General features: G+C 50.5%; 1 protein-coding gene across 1 annotated transcript in view; it reads right to left on the reverse strand.

The window, feature by feature from the left end:
- Positions 1-21,919, reverse strand: part of LOC129128470 (transmembrane protein 132B) — a 228,052-nt gene extending 206,133 nt beyond the window's left edge. The window contains exon 1 of the mRNA XM_054645799.2: positions 21,604-21,919. Coding sequence (XP_054501774.2) covers positions 21,604-21,688 — 85 coding nt within the window. The 5' untranslated portion in view covers positions 21,689-21,919. The remainder of the gene's footprint in view (positions 1-21,603) is intronic.
- Between the last annotated feature and the right edge of the window lie 1,531 nt (positions 21,920-23,450).

Genomic DNA, 23,450 nt, shown 5'->3' on the forward strand with positions numbered 1-23,450 from the left:
CAGGCACGGAGCAGTGGGAGTGTGGCCCACAGAGACCCTGCTGGGGCAGCCACACGCTGTGGCCACGTAGAGGAGCTGTGAAGGGCCACACAAGAGCCTCTGCTGAGGTTTTTACCAAATTTCGGACCAGAATGTTGGTGGGCTGCAAGGAGGGCATCCAATTCAAACAGGTCAGGCATTAGCTGGAGGAGCAAACACGACAGACTCTCCTCCAACAGCTGCAATAATGCATTTTACAGAGAGCTCCAAGTCAGCTCGGATTTAAGAAGCTGCATACTTCAAGTGTCTCTGAAGAATACTAAAATGAGAACTCGGTCACACCGCACTGTGACTAGTGTGGAGCACTATTAAAGAGAAGCTAACATTTGTTTTCAATTACCCAGTGTATATCTGAAAGACTAAAGCTGTCTCCAAAGTATTAGATAAATGTGTGTGTTTACTGTGCACTTGTGCATGGAAAATGAAAGTTATCTGACAATCATTTCCAAATACCAATATTTTACCAATATCATTATATCAACATCTAACGAGTCTCCCTGGGCTTCACACCATGTTAAAAGGCAAAATTAGAAAGCAGAGGTAGCTGAACACTGCTCTTCAAGACACAGGATAAATGCAAATTTAAAAGCCAGGATCCTACTCCCATATTTCCATTTGTTCAGATCACGTTGCCATTTTTTTTTCAAACTCTCCTGAAAAAAAAAATGACAGAAAGCAGGAAAGTTTGTGGCAAATGCAGAATGGCATCCATAAATTTATGAACTAACTAGAGTGACATTCAGTGCAATGCAAAGTGCTTTCCAATCAATAGCCATGAGCATCAATTCCCCGGGAGGAGCAGTCCTGTGTCACCAGCAACAGGCAGTGCCATTTTCTGCTTAACTCCAGATGGCTGCAATCTCCCCGGGTCGATGGCATCGATGGTGCTGCGGGATCGGGAGCCGTGAGGACAAAGGGGGACATGGCTGAGCAATGTCCCCGTGTGCCCCTCCCTGCTCCCGGGGCAGAGACATTGCAACAGCAATCCCAACACTGCCCACGGGGAGCAGCACCAATAGCGGCATGCAAAATACACAAGGGCTCTGCTTTTGCTGTGTGAGTTAAGGAAATTTAACTCCCAGTCCTCCTGAGCACCGCAGGAAGCAGGGGGGATGTTGGCTGATTTCAATGCAAAGCTTACTGTGCCCAGAAAGAGACCCAAAATGCAGCCTGGGACTCAGAGGGCTTGGGCACAGCCCCACTCATTTGTGATCAATAATTGTTTTTCCTGTCTTTTTGCTGCTAAGTATCAGCAGAGAGTAAATTTCTCCCAGCCAGCAGAAAGGTTTGCTCAGCATCCACTCGGGATGGATTAACAGCACCAGAGATTGACAGAGTCCCTGACAGCCGTGACAAACAAACAGTGTCGTGTTTGAGGGCTGCAGTGGCAGCCAGGGCTCTGGAGCAGGGCTGGGGGCTGTGAGCTGTGCTTGCAGATGGGGCAGCCTTGCTGCCCAAAGCCTCATCCACACAGATGCTGCTGACACTTGGATAAAGGGAGCTGAGACCTGCAGCTCTTGCCTCGCACAGGAGAGACACTGAACACCCAAGCAATAGCAGGTGAACAGGTTGGGTAATATTTAGTTACTTCTCACATTAAGTCCTTTAATCTTCAATTAAAGATTTAATTCTGATTTGTTAGACACAGATTAGGTGCTAAATTCCTGCTGATAATTGCTAGAAGTGACCTGCAATGTGAATGACATAATCCTGCCATTTCTGTATTGCCTCCAAATAGCCCCAAACAAGGCCATGAAGGAAAAAAACAGCTCCTCTGTCCCCTTTTCAGCATCTGCTGCAAACAGGAGGTTTCTGCTGGGCAACTTGCCCACTTTGCTCAGTTATCAGCACCTTCGCTGCCCAGGAGCCAGAGAGGCCCAGTGGGGACCAAAGAAATGGTCAGCAGTGGATTCAGCACCTCAGTGGAACAGGCACGAGGGATGGCTCAGAGTCAGTCACTGAAAACCCCTCTGCATCAAAGCCTGTCAGAGCAGTTAGAGCATCAACTAATAACTGTCAATCTCCATTTGTCTGCAATGCTGTGAAGAAGGCTTTCTTAGTTCTCTCAGAGATATAAAAGAGGCACTCTGATTTTGCTTTAAGTGGAAGTGTGTGATAATGTTAACTGCTGGTAAACCTCAAAGACTGTACTTATACAGCATCAGAAACATTTGCAAAGATAGAAAAAAAGATCTAACTTTGGACTGAAAGACCTTAAAATCTACAGTCCATATTCTGCAAACTTTGGTGCCTCTGCCTAAGCACACTGCAGGATCTGTGCCTGTACCTTGATCACTCCAACAAGGCCACATTGCATAAAGGAAGTTGCAAAATTTTGAAAGTGCATTATTGTTTTTCTTAAGGATTTGTATTTTTTAAAATGTTGAGGAGGATATAGTACACCCAGAAACTACAGTCTCCAGCTTGTCACAAGAGGCACAGCACAAAAACAAAAAAATCACCTTAAAGCCCTTTCCTAAGCAGAAGGCAGGGCAGCATTGCTAATTTATTGCAGAGCATCGTGTGCTTGCAGGTACCAGGAGGGAAACACTGTCCCTGCATTTCATGCATCAAAACCTCCAGAAAACAAATCAGGCTTGTGCCTCTGTGGTCACCTTCTGTAGCTGCTGGGGTGGATGGGCACAGGTGCTGCTGTCTCTCACTCCAGATGCCAGCAATGTCCCATCCCCGTGGGCCCAAGGCTGTGCTGGAGAGAGGGCAGTGCCCAGCTCTGCTTTGCTGGTGGCTGCACAGACCCTGCAGAGGAAGCACCAAGAGCAGCAGCATGGCAGGCTCACAGTGCCTTTCTATGTACCTTGATGAGCTGAGCAGAACCTGCCAGTTCCACCATGCAAAGCCAGGGAGTGCTTCTTAAACCCCACCTGAGTGTGGGCACACGAACAATGCAGAAAGGAAGAGGAGGGAAAACACTGGGGGGGGAAACCAATGCCAAGAGCAGGGGCAAGATTCAGCCCCAGATTACCTAACTGGTAAGAGAGGCCAGACAAGCAGCCAAGCCTATCCAGGTTTCATCCTCTGCTATACAAGGAGTACATAATCCAAAATATTCACCACTGCTTTCATTCTTATCACACAGGGGAACTCCAGGACAGGAACATAAAGCAAGGCTGAGTTGAGCAGGATGAACCAGCTCAGCCCAGCACCTCCTGCCCCAGTCACACACTGCAGGATGACTCCCAGGCAGGGCTGTGTGGTGCTGTGCAGGATTCAGGAGCTAAAGGCTCATCTGTTTTCCTGGCTCTGGCAGAGACCAAAGTTACTGCACATCTCTGCCAGTTCCCTCTACCTGCAGAACAGGGATAACTGTGCTTAGCATCCTTTTCCTGCAGCTTGCAGAGTGCTTTTTAAAAATAAACAGGTGTGGAGAACTGCTGGTAGAAAGTACCATAAAAAAAGCCCCTCTAGATAAGAATCTAAAGTATAGCAAACTTACTAAAACAGGATGCAGCCTTTTAGCTACAGCAACCCTGTAGCTTTTTTTCTCCCCTGAAGTTAAATTGAGGCAATTTTCATGAATACATTAAATTGGCATGAAAACTAAGAATGAAGAACAGTTTGTTTCTGCTTTGGAAATCTTTCTCTCCTGGTCTCTTCAGTTTTCTTGCCCATATCCAGCATCTTCTTCACTTTCAATTGTGTTATCACACATTTCATCCTATGATTCTTCAAGGAAAAAACCATCACTACCAATTCAGCCTTCCTTTCAGGGTCACTGAACATTTCAGCTGCCCATGATGCAGCTGAGGGCTCCAGATTATTCACCTGTTGGTCCTGCAGGTGCTGTTCCTATAAAATTAAGTGCCTGTCTAATGGAAGTGTTTCCCAAGGAGCTGGAGAGACTGTACAGCATGATAGAGAGTGCACAAAGTAAAATGACATCATCCTAAGGGGGGAAAAAAAACCCCAAGGAAGATCTGGAACCAGCTCCTCTCAAAGCAAGGCAGAATTCTGCTATGCTGAAAATACCAACTGGCTGCTTTCCCAGGTAAAATGCCATTGCTTGAAAGAAAGAGTCAATTACTGCCTCAAGGAACCTCCCTGTTGAGGCAAAAAAGCTATTTCAGACAGTGTGTTGAGCCCTCTGCATGATTAGAAAAAGAGAAGGGAAAGCTGCTTGTGTGTCGAGCCAGCACACAGGAAACCCAGGGAGATGTGGGCACATTTTTCACCAGAGGGTGGCAAAGGGGAGTCACATCCTCTGCTCTGGGCTGCTCCAGCTCCTCTCCCAAGCACAGCCACAAGGCCCAGCCCAGTGTGCTCTGCATTTGGAGGACAGAGAGCACAAAATACCTCAGGGGGATCAGCAGGGACGCCCCTCACCTTGCTCTCTCTTGCCTTTTTGTTTGAACCTCCCTCCCTGTGGGGACGGAGCCTCCTGGAAGGTGCTGATCTCAGCAGGCAGCCCTGATCCTGGGGCCATCTGAAGCCTCAGAAGCCTCTCTGTGGGCTCCCACAGAGGCAGCTGGGCTGTGGCCATTAACTAACCCACAGCAGGTCTCCTCCAAGGGTCTGGTGACCCTACCCATGCACCCAGGGACCAAAATGCCAGTCAGGGTGCAAGGGAGGAGTGTCCTTGCCCTTGAATCAACCCCAGCAGATACAGCTGTGAGCCCATCAGGGTACCCTGGTAAGAATTGTATCTTCCATCAGCTAACAACACCCAGATTTTGTTAAAGATATGAGAAAAGCCTATTTTATCTGAGAGAGAGTGGGGAAACCCTATGCATACACACATGTATCTCTGCATAGTGTGTGCCTGAGTGTACAGAATATACATGCACACACTTCACAGCTTTCAGAGAGGATGACAGCATGTTTCCATAGAGCACATCTGAAGAAAAGGTCTTGTACCAGTGCTACAGCACAGAAAATTTCATGTTGAAAATCGAGAATGAAGGGAGAAGAAAATAAAAGAGAGAATGTTTTCCTTCTACGTCTGAGGAACTTAACTACAGTGATGGGAAGATATAAAACCCCAGACAACACAGCACTGTTCTGGAGACCAGGATATGCATAAAAACTCCTGCAAACCCTTTTTAAATGTTCCTACCCCTCCTACCCTCCCGTCCATACCTCCAGGGTGCAATTTTCAGGAGACAGGAAGATTTAATGTGCTTTGGTTAAAATAACCCCTGGATTCTTGCTGCAGAGACTGCCATGACAGTGTTCCTCTGGTTTATTATATTAATAAGCAGAGTCATTCAGCACTCAACATGATGTGGCTCTCTGACTTGCACATGACTGTGTCCCCAAGCTGCAGCAATACACAGGCCTGCCCCAAACTCCTACTTGCAAAAAGGGTTTGTTATTTTGAGGCAAAATAACCACAGCTGCTTACAAACAAGGATGCCCATACAGCAGCTTTTAAGTGTGCAGAGGCAGCAGCTGAGTTCACCCCCAGTTTCCTCCCTGCTCCCTGCCAGGCTCCTTGGGATGCTGGTGATGTCCCATACCCATCCCATCCTGGGCACCCAAGGTGCATGTTGAACATATTTTCTACTGATTAGAGCCAAATAAGGGTAAAAAATAAGGTTATTGAAACAGTAAAAAAATCTCTAACCCACGAGCAAAGCTCTTGTTCCTCTTCCTGGTTTGAAAAACACTGCTGTCCTGGGCTGAAATCACAAGAACTTCCCCTATAACCTCTAAGCACTGCTCCCTGCCTTTATTTCCCAGCTGGGAGAGGCAAGTTCTGTTTCTGCACCCCAGGAAGCACCACTCACTTGGCTCTGAAGATGCCCCATGTGCAGCTCTGTCATCACCCCCTTTTTCTGGGGTGTTTGGCTCCAGCACAAGTGGAAAGGAGACTGCACTGCTGCTGATATCCACATGTACTCAATCCATGAGGACCCCAGCTGATTTTCTGCTCCCTTTTCCATAAAGGTTTTCTATTTTTCCCCTAAGATGCAGCCTCAGGAACGTGTTGTGTGGCAGAGGTTTTATACCATGTAAATGATGGATATTGTTTATGTACTGATTATGTCGAACCCAGCTGTTTACCTTTGCTAGGACTGCAATTATTTTAACAGTAATTGTAAAAATAAATTGGGGAGAGAAATAGCAGGAACTTCCTAGTTTGGCTTTTGAAACTAGAGCACTGCCAAGAGTGACCTGACCTCAAACAGGTCACATGCAGCCACTTAATATCAACTGAGCTCATCCATGCCTAGAAAACAGAGTGCTCTGTAGGGTTCTGGGCACAAATGGGTCCCAAAAGGTTCAGAATTCAGCCCAGTCACATCTTCCTCATTTATCATCACCTGCTTAAGCTGCCACAGCACCCAGATCTTCCCAGAAGCCAACCAACCACATATCACTGACACCAGGACTGCAGAATACTGTCAAACTGCCCACAGGACAAGCACATTGACCTGTCTTCTCTTCTTTCCAACAGGTTCACTCTCCTCCATACAAAAATGCCAGTATACACTAAATATTTTGAAGGTACTCATTTTGCAACTGGAGCAACCATTTCCCAGCCCTGCATGCAGTTCCCTGCTTCTCCTCCTCTCCCTGGATCGCAGACAGATGCCAAGCCATGGAAGTTATTCTTTCATTTACAGCATCTGGTTCCTTGGCAGACTCCTCGGGTAATTATGTTCATAGCTTTAAAGCTGTCTCAGGCTCTGCTTCATGGCTTTGCTGCTTTTGGCTTGTAGCAGTCTCTTCTCATTTTCCCTGTCCATCACATGGGGGCTGAAGGTTGCTCTTAAAATACAGGAATTAGACCACTTGCATGTCCCCCTAACCAGAGCACAAATGAACAATACCCCACGTTGTTCTCTAAACACAACCCCTTGTTTTACTGCATGCTGCTCCCCTGCCTCTGGAGAAACCACAAACCCTTGTGCAAATCCCTCCCAGGAGCAGCGGGCTCAGACCTCTCAGAGCTGGAGAATGAGTGCCTACAATCACAGCCATGGTGGGAAAACCCACCGTGACCTTTCCCTTTGCTTTTGGCTTAAACCTCCTCTGCCCCTCTGCAGCTGCAGGGTTCTCACCACAAGGAGCAGAGGGACAGACGTGTGCAGGCTGCCAGACAGAGGGACACAAGCAGTGCAGCCACAGCAGCTCTGTTCGTTTAACTGGGTCGAGCCAATGATTTTTGGGGAGGTCAGAGGAGCAGGGTGCTCTCCTCCTCCCCGGGCAGGAGGGAAGCTGGATGCTCTCTCAGTTCTCATGCCCAGCATCCCAAGGCCCCATCTGGAGCAGACAGACTGAAAATGCTGCTCCCTCAGCACAGGGGCTCCCTCCTGGGGACCCTCTGTGCTGCAGAGGTGCCAGAGCCCCAGCACAGGGCTCACGGAGAGAAATCATCCTGGGCAGGGAGGGACCCTGGGCACAGTTATGCTTTTTGAAGGAATAAGCCCATAAAGAGAAAAGTACAACAGATTTAAGCATTTAAATGCATTTCCATAACTGTTTGTGATGATTCCCAGACAGCAGCCTTCATTAAGCTGGAGCTGAGGCTGAGAGCACCAATTAGCAGGATTTAAAAACAAAAAGAGGAACTGCTGCAGTTATCCCCAGACAAAGAATACAGGCCCAGCCTAATCTTTTATGCCTGGCTTTGCTGGAAAGATGGGAGGTTAAAGCCCCAGGAAGGTGCAGTGCACAGCCCTGGGGATGGGCAGCCAGCTTGGGCACTCAGCACCATTTGGCTGCTTGGGGAGGGAAGATGTAAAATATGGCAGCTCATCCTCACATCCACTGCCATGGAAGCAGGGAGAGAAAGGAAGGAGAGAAAGGCTGGCAGAGCACTGGTGGACACCTCCATCTGTTCATCAACCCCTGCAGCTGCAGGAGGAGCACGCTGAGAACTGCCCAGCAGGTCCCAGCCATCACTCACACACACTCTGATTTATTGATGTTTGAGCTACTTTAAAATCACATGGCAAGTTAAAGTTACTCTTTTTTCCCCATTCATTCTGTATTCTGTCAAATTCTTTAACTTTATGCTGTGCAAAACAGTTCTACCAGAGTGGGCCTTGACAGCAAGGGCCTGCTTGATCCCCACTGCTCAACTCCCACCATGGGCACTGCTTTCAAAAGCAGTAAAATTCCTTATCCAGTTTTCCTTCCCCAAAAATCAATCTGCAAAGCCTGCACATCAACTTTGTCCAGTTTAGCCTCAGACTGGGAGCAAAGACACTCAGCAGTGCAAAACACAAACCAATAGGAAAGATCAAATAATCCATTTAAAGGGTGAGTGTTATGGATTTTCATTTTTTCTGTAAGAGCCACGAGCAATTATTTTTGAGCACAGAGATCTTAACCATTCATTTATCCTGAGGATAAAAGTGGGAGAAGGGGAAATGATTGCTTTTTTCATTATTTGTTGCACTGCCAGTACTGAATCAAAGTCAGAGGACTGCCAAAAGATCTCTTTTGATCCAAATAACTCTCATCCTCATAAACATTTCTACAGGGAGAAAACCCAAAACCCCAGTCCAATCTTTGCACCATGATTCTACAGATAAATATATAAACAACAACACAAAAAACCCCAACTCTAGCTCTATGTTTTTGCCATTCAAGCCAGGCACAAAAGCTTTTTAAAAGATGCTGTGTGGGGGATCCAGAACTGGACCAGAAAAAGCCAAGCTTGAAGATCCTCATCATCAGCCCAACACTGTAACACCACTCACAGTGACTTGGAGAGATCAAAAAAGAAAAAAAATACATATATATATATATATATAAAGATTTTACATCAGGAACCAATTTACTTTTGCTGCTCCACAGAGCAATCATGCCTCAGGACCCTCAGCTAAATGGCTGGAGCTCAAATGACTGGAAGAGCAAAGAAAGCAGCAGAGAACTTTAATGGCTTATGAAATTCAATTGAAATTGATGGTTGGAAAAGTGAAACATTTAACACCCCACCAGCTTAACGTCAGTGCTCCCATGTGCACGGACACACAGACAGGTACATGAACCAAAAAAGGTGGGAACTCATTTTCCACTCCCCCACAGTGCCCTAGGGAAGGAGATGGCACCCTCATACAGGAGCTCAAACAGTAGGTAAATATTGAAACTCCTCCAGACCTTTTTTCCACTGGAAGCTTTAACAGAAAACCTGTCTTTTGTGAAAATGGCAATACATTATTATGACCTGCACCATTCGTGTCTCTGAAATATTAGAAGCTGCATTCTGCATTTCAACTTCAGCTGGAGTAGGAACTCAAAAACCTTCCCTGCTATTTGAGCTGACTTTGAATAAACTGTTTGCAGCTGATGTACTTTTCCAGCACGGATCTCTTCTGTTATGAAGCCTGTCTCTGATGAACAATAGAAAAATATTGTTGACAGGGGTGTACTTTTCCATCTACTCAAAAATATCATTTTGCAGAATATTTTCACAGCTCAGCAGAAGGTGGAAAGAAAGACAATATTATGACTAGATAAGAAAGAAAGAAGACATTCTTTATAATTAGCTTAGAGTAGTTTTCTTGTTGGTTTTGGCTTGCTTGAACAAGGTTCTTTACTAGTTAGAGCTCCAATCTGACTTACAAAACCTTCGGGCAAAACTCATAATCAAAGATTAACCTGGGTAAAAACAACCAGAATTTGGCCAAAACACTTCAGAGCAATGCTTATATCCACAAAGCCACTGGAACCACCAGCAATTTCACAGGCTGTCTTTGAGGTGCCCCCATGTGCAGGGTCAGTCAGGTGCTTCAGGCTGCACCAGCCCAGCTGAGAGGCAGGAAAGGCATGGCCACATCCTGGTGACACTGTCATCTACAGAGAGACCCGGGGCACAGGGACACTGCTGCCTTGCAGAAGGACTCAAAGACCAGGACCCAGCTCCTGGAGCCTCCGTGGTGCCCCTGGAGCAGGCAGGGATGTGCTCATGTGGGCACAGGGATGTGCTCATGTGGGCACTGGAGCCCTCTCCGGGGCACTGCACCAGTTGATTCACGGGGAGGCTTTGATGTGCAAATTAATCATTATAACTTTTAACTCAGCTAATGTAAGCGTCATATGCTGCTAATTACACACACAATACAGGGGGGAAAAAAGTTGCAAATGAATTTAAATGCTTAACCTAATCAGGATGGCAAGTTGCGTTTTAATTACAAATTGTTGTGCAGCAGCAAAGCAGCTGCTGCATTTCGGCAGCTCTGGCTCCTGCTGTGCCTCACTCGTGTGCCCAGGTCCAGCTCTGCTCCCCACAGCCCCAGCCACCCCCAAAACCAAAGGGGGCTGCAGCCTTTGGGGACAGCAGGGACATCCTTCCAGGGGTGTGCCACCCACACCTGGCATGAGGAAACGCCCACCCTGAGCATCTTTCTCCAGGAGTGTTTTGCAAGGAGGGTTCCTTATGGTCACCTTCAAGTTTGGCATGTTCAAACCCCTCCTTTAATCTGAATGAATGTCTCCACACACAGAGGCAGAAATCAGTGCTCTTCCTCCAACTCAGTGCTTCTCAATTCACATAAGCAAGAACCAGGAGGCATCTTTGGAGCCTGTTTCCTCTATGCCCTCACAGTTAAGGGAAAAGGAAGAATTAAATGTGATTACAATAAATAAATAAACCAACACTCCTGAACTTTGTAGTGCCTGGAGCAAGTTTTTACAACCAAATTAAAATGCCTGAATATTGTGGCTTTTATTGGAGATGCTGACAGAGCCAAGGAGCTGTAGCATGGCAGTGCATCTGCACGATGGATCACCTTGGGAACATGCCAAGTGATGATGACCCTGCTCACCACCCAACTGACCCTGCACAAAAACAGCCACTTGCCAATAGCTCTGCTGGTAATTAACCACAGAGTTTCAGTGAGGACAGAAAATCTCTGAAATGTATGGCAGAAATATGGTTATCTCAAGAAACAAAGACAGTCTATTGTTTCTTATATTATTTTTAACTTGATACAACCCCTACTTGTCAAAAAGAGATGGGGGGGAAGCCTCACAGCCTCTGAGAACATTAATTTGCTTTAGAATTTGCCACAGTAAAGCAAAAACCTGCAGTATTTTTGGTTGGGTTTTTTTTTGAACACCAGGGGGCTGATTACTGTGAAATGATCTTAGGCTTCTCCCACTAAGTGGACAGATGGATTGCTACTTTTGCAACTTCTTTTTGCAGCCTTGAATTCAGTTGCTGGCGGGAGGCTCCGTTCCAGCTCTCCCCAGCATCATTTCTCTCCTTGCACTTGTCATCTCGCTTCCCTGCCTGAGGCTGGGCTATGGAAAAGGCTCTCTGCAAGCACAGGAAGGTGCACACAACCCTTTGCCAGCCAAAAGGACCCCGCTGCGTGGGTACCACCGGGGCTCTGCGCCCCTCTCGTGCCCACCCTGGGGAGGGGGAATGGCACAGGCACAGCCGAGCCCACTCCTGCACTTCCATGCCAAGGAAGCTGCTGCTGCTGCTGAAGCTATGGAGACAAATACCACCAGTGCTAGACAGACCAAAAATGAGGTCTCTCAGCATTCCAGCAAACAATCTGCAATGTAGAGGGTTCTGCAAGGTGAGAAAGAAACAAAAAAGCACTGCTAGGCAAAAGTCATCTCCTTAACTTTTTTTTTTTTTTTAAAGACAAATTTTACAAAGTGCAAACTGAAACGCTGCCAGGCTCCATCCCTGCTTCTCTGACAAGCACAGAGAGCCTGCTCAGAGCCACTCAGGAATGGTGGGAGCAACATGGGTCCCTGGGCAGCAGCTTCTGCACTCACAGCCCACCACTGCCAGGGGCTGGCCAGCAGGAGAGCTCAGAAGAAACCCCTGAGCGTGCAGGGAAGGAACTGCTCATTCAGAAGGTGCTTTTTAGGAGCAATCCCCCAAGGGGACACTGCCTGAGCCACTGGGCATCACCCCAGTGCAGCCCAGGGACTGCAGCCCCTTTAAGATGAAGACAAGGGACAGAAGGAGGAAACGCTCAGCTTGATCTGAGGAAGTGAAAAAGCTCGGGAAAAGCAAACTGCCAGCCCCAGGAATGACTAAGCACAGAGCCAGGCAACGCAGAGCTGGCTGAGGCAGCCACACAGCACACGTTCCCAGACTGGTGCCAGCTCTGAAGGTATGCTCCATGGGAAAACCATTCCTGGGGAGAGAAAAAGAAAAGCCAAAGCTAAAAACAAGGATTCAATTCTTTAGCGAGCCACATGAACTGCCTGAGAGTGTTTATAAGCATTCCCATCCGTCTGTAACTCCAGCTGATGCACGGATAGCAATATATGGGTCAATAATGGTTTATCTAAAGATGTGTGTCAGCCCATCTCTCCTCACTCTCTGACAAACCTTTTACAAGAGCCACTTACTTTAACCCTGAATTATCTGCCTCTGCTCATCTTCAGGGAGAATCAGCACGGCAGAGAAAGAAGCAGGCAATTCCCTGTGATCTGAAAGCTCACTTTCTAAATCAAATCAATTTTTCTAACGTAATTTGCCTCATCTGAATCACTGACCCATGCATTTTCTCACCATCCTTTGACAAGAGCTGCACCAATTGAAGCAAAGCTAAAACACTTCAACCAGACCAATTCATAGAAGTCTTTAGAGGAATTCTTTCATCACTGTAATTAATTCTTTAAGTACCACAGTGGGATGCTCTGAATTCAAACCCAGTCCAAGGAGTAATGATTATACTAATGGGAGAAGCTGCACAGTAAATAAATGCAAGTGCCCTGCTGAAAGAGAGTGCTTTCAATAGGAGACTGCCACTGAGGGAGAGAACTGCATTTTGGAGATAATAACTCAGATGATGAAGTCCCACAGACTGGAGTCTGCCACGACCATTCCCAGATTCCACACACCTAAGGGATGAGGATTTTGACAGATATGAGTTAGAGCTGGGGCTGCTCCAGCTCTCAGCCCTTTGAGGAGGGGACAGAGGGCCCAGGGCAGCTTGGAAACCATCTGAGAGTTTGCTGGTTGGTGCAGGAACCAAAACATTGGCAACCAAAACAACGACTGCCCTTTGGCTTTCCCCATGTGGTTAAATGCAATAAAGCCTTCTCACACATTTAATGTGTTGGGCTCCCTAGAAAGGGAGGGAAATGCTTTAACTCTGGATGAGCAGGACACTTCAAGAAGACACAGCTGGAGCTGTAGCCAGGAGATGACACTTGTCCCTCAGGGCTTACAGCAGACTCCAGTAATCTCATTATGACACTGTAATAAGTGAAATAAGGTGCACAACATGGACATTGGGGTTTAAAAGGGCATATCTGGAGAACAGTCCAGTGGAAATACCCCAATCCTCATGGCCTGTCCAGCTCCATCCCACCAAGGAGGTGATGAGATGGGCACCACCATCTGGGCTCTGCTCTGTAGGACTGTCTTTGATATCAGCAGTAAAGAACAACAATTCCATCTCTTCATTTCTGCTTATGACTTCCCATAAAAATTGCAATGGGCTGGTGCAAATCAAACACAGCAGAAGAACCAAGTAATGCCAGTGCTGGGGCAGACAGAGAGCCCTTAGAGAAAGCCTCAGCACTGGCTTTGGGCTCCTGCCCCAGGGCACCTCATGGGGATGATGCAGAGGACAGACAATGGCTTCAATGGTACCCACATTTTTCTCTCAAGCCCTTTGAGATCTACAGGTGAAAGAATGACAAATGATTCATATTTGAAAGGAAAAAAAAATGTCTCAACTGCAATAAAATTCATGCTATCTTCTGTTTATCTCTTGTTTCTCCTCTTTCATGGACTTGAGCCTTTTTGCACCAATATTCATGCTAATAACTTTCAGTGGGCTACTCCTTAGCAAAGGACCTGAAATGAGTAACTGTGCTGCATTAAAAAAAAAGTGGAAGAAACCTTTGTATATTAATTCTCATAGCTGTCAGAGATGAGGATTTAATAATGTTAGTATCTAAGCTACTCCATTATTTTCAAACACCTTGGAGCAGAATGTCTTAGTGGGAGATGAATTAGATAGTGCCACTGGAGCTGCCTTCTGAGTGTTCTCAGAGCAGAATCTATGGCTCATCACCACGTGTCTTTCAAGCCCTTGCCCTCTCTTCTCCAAATAACCTCCAGCTGCAGATGCATTTACATGCTGGGTATTTACATGCTGGGTATTTACATGCCAGACCCAGCTCCTTTTCTCGAGTATTTCCCACTCCCTGTTTAACCATTTGTCCCCATTGAATGGATTTGCCTGGGCTTGGCTTTGGATGGGTGGTGGGATGGAGGGTTGGGAGCTCAGGTGATGCCATAAAGGATGGAATGAAGCAGAGAAGGAGAAGCGTAGGAGGAACACAGAGAGGTCTGCTGGGCTGCAGAGCTCTGCCAAGGGAAGCAGCAGAAGTCCTGGTGGCTGAAAACCAGCCCTGCTCAGGAACAGGCTGTACCCAACCTCCAGAGATGGGAAAGGCAGTTTATTATTTGCCAACTTTTCCAGCTCTAACTCCCATGAATTGGAGAGGCTGAGGCACATTGGCCTTTGGGCTTGCCCTGAAAGGGCTCTGCTGCTTCTAGAAAGCTCTTAGCACCCTCTCAGGGTGCCTCTGGTGCAACCTTTTAAAAGCCTGCTCTACTGTGTGTGTGTTGTGTTCTCTCTGCACTCAGTGAAAGACAATCAGACCTTGTGCTGTCAGCCTCTGCTACCCCCACCCAGGGTGCCCCAGGGACATTTCAGGCTGCTGTGGCCCCACAGACTCAGGCACGGAGGCACTGGGGGCCCATGGCTGTCGTCTGTCACCACACCAGGTGCTCAATCTGGCCAGGGTCTCGCCCCACACACACGTCCAGACCAGCTCCTTCCAAAACTCATCTTGGATTTCTCCTTTTTCAACCAGAAATCTGGGTACCAAGAGCAGTCAGCAGCTACCAGCTCTTTGCTGAGTTTCTAATTACTGCTTATTGCATAGAAACCTGCTCCATCTGCTCAAGGGCTCCCTTTTAGGGCACAGGGGCTCTGTCTTATTTTTGGTATGAATTTCATCCTTTTTTGAAGCTGCAGCACAAATGTTTGTTTCAAGAGCTGCAGCATCCATTAGACAACCCTCCTTCCCCATTGTGGCAAGAGTCTTGCTGCTAAGCAAAAGCTGTGGCTAATTGACAACAACTCCTAAACTGAGATCTTAAGTAGCTGTGTCTGTCACTCATGCAAACAGCAATGGCAGCTCAGCTGCTAAATAATAGAAAATGGTTCATTTTTCTGACTCAGGGAAGAGCCTTTATTAAAGAAATGAACGTCTCTGGTGCTACAGAGCCATGCCCTGATCATTCCTGCATCTTAAAAGTCTAACATTGGCCATAAAATTCCTAAGTAACATAAACCCTGTTCCTTTCAGTACTCTCCCAATCAGAAAAACTGGATTTAAATCACCTGCTGGCAGGTTTATTACAGGGCCCACAAGCAGATAAGGTCCTGTGCACCAGCCCTCTGCACTTAAAGGGAAATAAATCTCTGCTCTGCCATCTGTTTTTGAAATGTTTCCATACAAGCTAAACAAAAAAACCCAAAGATACGTGCACCTCTCAATCCTTCGAAAGGATTTTATTTCTGGGGTAATGAGGATGACATTGCTCCCCTCTCTGGCAGAAATGCTTTTTCTCCTCAGGCTGATTCCCCCCAGGGCTCCCCAACATTGTGTGTGTGGATAAATGGGCTCAGCACAGGGGCAGCTGCTTGGCCAGAGGCATCACCTCCCACACATCCCATGGGCTGCAAACACCTTTCTGGAGCCTGCTGAGCCCCTGGGCTTGCCCACAATGAGGATTTGGTCCCTGCTTCTCCATTCAGCCCCAGTTTGAATGGCATCAGTGGAGTTTTTTCCATCATCTCCTTCCATCACCAATGCCGAGCTAGAGCTGCCCAACACGGGTGGTTTCACACCACCCCCTGCCCATAACCAGACCTGTGGGCTTTGCACAGCCTTTGAGCAGATGGCAGCACCATCCCGAGGCAGGAGGACGTGGCCATGCAGCCACCGAGCACCAAGCACCCTCTCCCCAGGATTTAGCAGCTTTGTCACTAAAAGCCCATTTCCTGCCACTGCAGGGGAAGGGATGGGGCAGAGCAGCTCCTGAGGGCCAGCTGGTGCAGGCACGGTGAGATGAGCAGAGCTGGTTTACATGCAGTTTCCAATTAGTTTACTCAGCAGACAGCAGCCTCGTGGAAACTCCTCTGTTCCTGGTATCCCTCACCCCTCAGGGCACCCCTTTGCTTGCTCTCTGACTACCACCATCACCAAAAAAATATCAGGAAAAAAACAGAGTTAGAATCAAATGCTACACTTCATTTTCTCTCCTTGCCTGAAGTTGCAAGAGACAAGATAGGACATAATCACCACTTTTAAAATCATCTCCTATGACAGGGAAATTGATCAAGTGGAGAGGCTGGGCTGCTTTTGAACTTGAACAAACTGATTTTCCATGAAAGATGGTGTTTACATTGCCTCTCAGTAGTCAGCTGAAATATGCATTCCTCCTGCCATTTCATCACCAAAATTTGGGAGGAAAGAGTGGTTTTGGAGGGAAAAAAGAAGGAAGAAGAGAAAAGGGAAAAAGTGTGCTTGAATCTGGAGCACATCATAAATTCATGAAGCCTTCTGAATGCTATCAGAGACAAACATTTATATAAACAAAGAACAGCTCGAAGCGTGTTGCAAGAGAATTTTTGGGAAGCGCAGAAAAAACATGAATAATTACCTCGCACCTGAGACTAAAGCCGACTGTGTGAGGTGCTGCCCAAACACAAAGCCCTTCCACAAGGAGCTCACCCCCACACACACTCCAGCAGCCCTGGCTTTACTTCCATCACAGCCCTGTACGTCACAGAGGGCAGTGGGAACACCCAGGGAAAGCCAGACACTGAGCAATCCCCATCCTCCCTCTAAGTTGTCTCTAGGGACCTCTTTGCTTTGTAATTTCTGCCTGCCCATCCTCACGTGGGAGCTGCTTCCCCTGAAATGCCAGCTGGGAACTCCTGACAGCACGAAACCAAAGCAGCTTCCACGACACCTAGAGCAGCACATGGTAACTCACAGTGCACAGCCTCCGTGGCACTGCATGGACAGGATCTGACAGCTGGGCAAGCACAGCAGTGAGCCACCAACAGGGCTGAGAGCTAAAGCTGTGCCACCAAAGCAAGTCACCCCTGTCACCAACTAATGTCAGTTATATTCAGGCAAGGAGAGAAGGGGGAATCAAGAGCGGTGAATTAAATTTGTTGAGCTGTTGACAGTATTTATTTTGGAGGGGGGGCTTCTTTTTCACCAGGAGGTTTATTAAGGGCAAAAGACCTTGGTTTTGCTGGCTTCACACAGGACTTAGGGGGCTGCCAGCTCCCCTTTGCTCCTCTGAGACAGGACAAGTCTGCAGCCACCTCCATGAGACACAGAGCTCATGAAACCACCTCTCCATCACAGCAAAACCTGTGCCTGGTACCAGCATCAACCACCAAGGTCAGGACAAGCAGCATGAGCTGCCATAACCCAACATCACGACTAATGGCACCCCTTCCTCCTCCTCTCAGCAAAGGGACGCAGCCAGCACGGGCCCCCTGAGCAGCCTGGCTGCAAAACACAATTCTGGGGAGCTATGGAGAAGGGCAGGAGGACCCCAGCTCAGTGGGGTCAGCAGGGTGGAATCTCCATCCCACTGGCACCCATGGGAAAACCCTGCATGGCCCAAATCCCTGTGCAACCCAAATCCCTGTGCACCCCAAATCCCTGTGCACCTCTGTGGAGCACAGACTCTTCTCTCCAGGCACTTTGAAACAAGGGAGTCCTTGCCCAGGGACTGTGCCTTCCAAACTGCTGCCTGGGCTCCAACAGCAACCAAATCCAGGATGGCAAACCCAACACAGCAATTAAACAAATGGAGCCATCTCTGACTCAGGAATGCATCCTTCATCCAAAAAATCCTTTCTGAGACCCAAGCCCTGTCCCAGGCTTGGCAGCCCTCTGCTCTGACCTCCTGCAGCTGCTCCTGGGCTCGTACCTTCCTCACCACGCTGAGCTGCCTTAAACACAGAGATAATAGGGCTGGGAGTGACTACCATTCCCAGCAATAAAATACAGCAAATTAATTGCATTTAATTGATTTTTATATTTTAATGTAACCATTTTGGTATTCAAACCACAAAAGCCTCTATTGATCAGCCAGAGCCAGTGAACAGAGTTCTGCGACCGAGCCGCACGTATTGAAGAAAATAATCAAAACCCAAAACCAGTGAGACTTCCCCATTTCAAGTACACAAAGGAGGCTGCAGCAGCAGTGACAGGAGATTTTGAATTGAGAAATGCTGTGCAGGGTAAGTCACACAGTTGCCTCCCGCATTCCCAGAGCGCCCAATGCCGATCGCAGCAGCGATGCATAAATCCAGAGGAGCTCCACTGACTTCAGAGCAGCTGGTCTAGATTTATGCTGATGGGAAGTAAAATCAGGGTATCTAAAATATTCTGCTCTAATGGATGCTGGAGCAAAGGCACTATAATAATTTCAGACTTCCCTCCCCAGCCCACTATCCCCCACTTCACATCAGTTTGAGCAGTCATTGCATAAAATGTTGAGATCTGCACTAATCTGGGGAAAATAACCTACATTTCAACAGTTTGTACGATCATGATCTGCAAATCTATTGTACAGTAGATAATGCAGGTCTTTCATTTCTGTTCCTAAAGAGCCTCTGAATAAAAAGTGTCTCCATATTAGGTAGAGTGATACAGGGACACATAATAAAATAAGCATAATGTCTCTCCACCCACGCCCCCCTGGAGCCAGAGTCTAAAAGCGATCGCGGGTCCTTCCTCACGCACAGCTGACAGCAGCCCGAGCGCATCATCCCACAGGGGCTGCAGGAGCGTGTTCAGTGAGCTCCGCACGCCCCGGCCCTGCCCTGCCGGGCTGCGAGGCAGCGGAGCGAGCCGGTGACACAGCACCGGGCAGGAAAACAAAATATTCAGGTAACTCATCCAGCTCGCTCACAGGATACCTATTCACATAACCTCGGAGACAGCTCCGCCGCCGCCGCCAGCGAGGAAGGCGGCCAAAACCCTGCCTAGATGCCAGCAACAAACGGGGGCCTGCTGCCAGCCAGAGACATCCTCGAGCTCAGCGTGAGCGGCCCTCGGCTGCCAGGCACACACGCACACCCTCTGCTCGCAGCCGAGCGCGCCAGCAGCCCCGAGAGCCGGGGCAGCGCACTGATCTCTTAATTGGACCTGCACAAAGCTATTTAGGGAACCCGCCTGACAGGCGAACAAATGCCACCCGCCTGGGAGAGGCTGCAGAAACTCAGCCTGGTGCATCGCCCGTCCCCGCAACGCAGCCAGCCCAGAGCCGGCCCCGGCAAGGGGGAAGGGAGGGAGCGAAGGCAAATAAATAGAGAAAAATGGCAAGAGCCCAAGGCGAGCGTCTGTAGGAGCCGGGAGCTTTGCGGAGATGGCAGCAGCACCGCGGCATGACTCATGCAGGTGTCTCTCCCGTCTGCAACAACCCAAACCGAGATGCGGTTCGTTAACCCCTGTGATCCAGAGGAGAAAACCGCCTTGGATTCCAGCGAGCTGCGGGAGGATCGGCACAGCCCCGGGGGGAGGCGTTCCCGGGCTCCGCCGCCGCTCGCCTCTCTCGCAGGAGCTGTCCCCTGGTCCCAAAGCCCCTCTGCCCGCGCAGGCACGGCTGCGCTCCGCAGGGGCGGCACAGGGCTCCGCTAGGGAAGCAGGAGGATGCTACGGCCGAGAGAGGAGAGAGGCGCGGGCGGGGAGCGCGCTCGCTGTTCACAGCTCGAGCTGAGCGCACTGCGAGCTCCTGACGCGCACACCGAGCGGGGAGGGCTCAGAGCGGCGGGGAGGGAGGGATGGAGGGATGGATGGATGGAGGGATGGATGGATACGTCGGTAGGTTTGCAGCCACAAACTGTTTCAAAGTGGGTTTCCATATGTTTAAGCACTCAGAGCGCTGGAAGAATTACACCCACAGCCCAGTCTCACCATGGTAGCTACCCACACAGGAGGAGACGGGAGGAGGGAGAAGATTACCATTAATATGTCAAAGCAATAAATAAAAAATATTCTAAAAAAACAACAAAAAAACCCAGAAACCTGCTCCTTTGCTGCGCCCAACTCTCTCCTCGATAAAGGAAGAGCTGCACGGAGCACAGGGCACGGCAGTGGCCACAGAAAGCCACCATTCCATGGGGCAGTGCTGACCCACAGGCAGCCCGTGCCCTGCGTCCTGTGCTCGGTGCCCCGGTCCCCACGATCTGCACCCCAAACTCTGCAGCCCGGTCCCCGTGTCCTGCTCAGGAGGATTCCCAGGTGCCAGCCCAGCCGAGGCGGGGATGGAGGGCAGGGGCAAGCAGCGCTTTTTGGGGTGGGCAGAGCAAGGACTGCCTGCTGTCCATCTCCCGTGTGTCCCCAAGGTTGGTGTCGCCTTCCTAGCAAATCGTTCCTGCTCTTCCTGTAGGAACCTTTCCTAAAACACTTCCCCGCCACAAAGCCTTCCCTGTGCCCTCCCCAAGAGCGACAGCTCCTGCTATTACCCCTCCCATGGATCGCTCCTTTTTCACCAAAAATCCTTGCATTTAGGCGTATTCCTAAAGCCCCCGCGAAGTTTCCCCAGCAGCCCGAGCTCCACGCTACGGCCAAACGCGAGCGCCGTCCCGAGAAGCAGTAAGCGCAAACGAATCCCCGAGCAACTTCAGCACCGATGCACCTTAATTAATTTGCTTTTAACAGCCCGTGTTTATTAGGAGCAGCATCTGCGAGGGAGCTCAGGGGAGCTCGCAGAGGAGAACGTCCCCAGAGCGAAGTCCTGCTAAAGACTGTCCCAGGGGCAGCGCTCTGCTGAGCCCTTCCCCAGCAAACACCTGCACCTGGGACCCGAAACGTTGATCCCAAGTCCAGCTGGGGCGGAAATAAAAAAAAAAAAAATAAGAGAATAACAGAGGAAGAGCATCTCCCAGCCTCACTCCCTGCCCGGGCGCGCTGCCTCGCAGCTGGCCGTGATGAGGGAATCCCACCTGAGCCCAATCAAGGGCCAGACCCCGCTCCCCACCAGCCTAGCGAAACCCGTCCTTCTCGGAATTCAGCGCAAAAAGGTTGCACAAGTATTTTGTAAACCGAAGGGGTTTAACTCCTGCACATCTTTCCCCCCACCCACCCCATAGATAGCCAGAAAGAGCGAGGAGCATCAGGGAGGAACGGGGGTCGGCCGCCCCGTGGGAAACCCCACGGCCCTTCTCCATCGCCCAGAGCTCCGGCATCCCAAACTTTTCCCATTTTTTTCCCCCAGATCGGCAGCAACGCGCTGGCAGCGGCCGAAGCAGGCGGGCAGCCTTCGCGCAGGGGGCCGGGAGCCCGCGACACGCGTGGGGACAGCGGAGCTGGCTGGGGACTTCTTGGTGCGCCCCAGAGACGGAGCTCGGAGCGCGCTGCACCCGCAGCGCTGCGCGGAGCGCCGGGGGGAGCCGGGGAGGGAGGGCTGGCATGGGGGAAACGGCCGCAAATAAAACCGGGGGAGGGGGCAGATGTGAAATAAACACAAATAGTTAAAAACAAGCACCAAAACGAACACAACAACCAAAGCAGACAAACAGGAGCGCAGCGGCGGGGTCGCGGCGGCGGGACCGGGGTTACCTCGGCACAGGAGCAGCAGCGGCGCCAGGAGCAGCGCGGGGCCCCGGGAGAGCATCCTCTTTGTTCCATGCCCAGAAGTAGTCATGGTGCTGATTTATTTGGAGAGGGGCGGCTGAGCGGGGCGGGGGGGCCGGGGGTGTCGCGCCGGAGCCCGTAACCACTCCCCCCGCTCCCCGCCCGCTCCGCGCCGCTCCGCTCCGTCCGGCGGCGGGGCCGGCGCCCGCCGAGGAGGGCAGGGCAGGGGAAGGGGGGTCCCCGCCGGCCCCGCAATCACGGCCGCCCCCGCCGCATCGCCCCCGCCCGCGCCAGCAGCAGCGGCAGCAGCAGCGGCGGCTCCCCCGGGGCAGCGGGCGCCGTGCCGGGGCTGTGCCGGGGCTGTGCCGGGGCTGCGGCGGCGCGGCCGGGCCGGGCCGGGCTCACCTGAGCGCGGTCGGGGCGGGCCCGCAGGTGCGGCTCAGCGCCCCGGGGCTGCGCGATGCCCGCGGGGCCGGCGAGCGGGGCAGCCCCGCGTGGCCTGGCTGGGCCCGGCTGCCCGCGGTGCCGGTTTCGGGGCCGGTTTCGGGGCCGGTTTCGGTGCCGGGCCCGCAGAGCCCCGGGGCCGGTCCCGCTGCCCCGGCCTGGGGGGGCCCTGAGTGGGGGGGGGCGCGCGGCGGCCGCGAGAGGCGCAAAGAGCGCGCGCGCGCCCTGGCGGCCGCCGGCCGCAACTGCAGGGGGGACGGGACGGGAGAGAGGGAACCCCAAAAACCGCCAGGGCACCCCAAAAACGGGCAGAGCACCCCAGAAACCGTGAGAGCACCCAGAAATGTGCGAGGGCATCCCGAAAACTGCGAGAGAACCCCCAAATCAACGAGGGAACCCCAAAATGTGTGAGAGAACCCCAAAAACTGCGAGGGCACCCCCAAAACAATGAGGGCACCCCAGAAACTGTGAGGACATCCCGAAAACAGTGAGAGCATCCCGAAATGTGCGAGGGCATCCCGAAAACTGCGAGGGCACCCCCAAAATGTGTGAGAGAACCCCAAAATGTGTGAGAGAACCCCAAAAACTGCGAGGGCACCCCCAAAACAATGAGGACACCCCAAAATGTGTAAGAACATCCCAAAATGTGTGAGAGCACCCCAAAATGTGTGAGAGCATCCCGATATCTGCCAGGGTATCCCAAAATCTGTGAGGGCATCCCGGCCAGTGTCAGAGCATCCCGAATGGTATGGGAGTATCCCGGGGCTGGGCAAAGAGCATCCCTCGGGATGTGGGGGTATCCCGAACGGTGTGAGAGCATCCTGAACAGTGTCAGAGCATCCCAAAGGGTGTCAGAGCATCCCGAACGGTGTGAGAGCATCCTAAACAGGGCGAGAGCATTCTAAAGGGCATCCCGCAGGATGTGGGGGCATCCCGAACGGTGTGAGAGCATCCTGAACAATGTCAGAGCATCCCAAAGGGTGTCAGAGCATCCTAAACAGGGCGAGAGCATTCTAAAGGGCATCCCACGGGATGTGGGGGCTTCCCAAACCGTGTGAGAGCATCCTGAACAGTGTGAGAGCATCCTGAACGGTGTCAGAGTATCCCAAAGGGTGTCAGAGCATCCTAAACAGGGTGAGAGCATCCCGAACGGTGTGAGAGCATCCTAAACGGGGTGAGAGCATTCTAAAGGGCATCCCACGGGATGTGGGGGCATCCTGAACGGTGTCAGAGCGTCCCGAATGGTGTGAGAGCATCCCAAACCGTGTGAGAGCATCCCGAATGGTGTGAGAGCATCCTGAACAGTGTCAGAGTATCCCAAAGGGTGTCAGAGCATCCTAAACAGGGTGAGAGCATTCTAAAGGGCATCCCGCAGGATGTGGGGGCAT

This window comes from Agelaius phoeniceus, chromosome 18 (assembly GCF_051311805.1).
Source record: "Agelaius phoeniceus isolate bAgePho1 chromosome 18, bAgePho1.hap1, whole genome shotgun sequence".
Lineage (NCBI taxonomy): Eukaryota > Metazoa > Chordata > Aves > Passeriformes > Icteridae > Agelaius > Agelaius phoeniceus.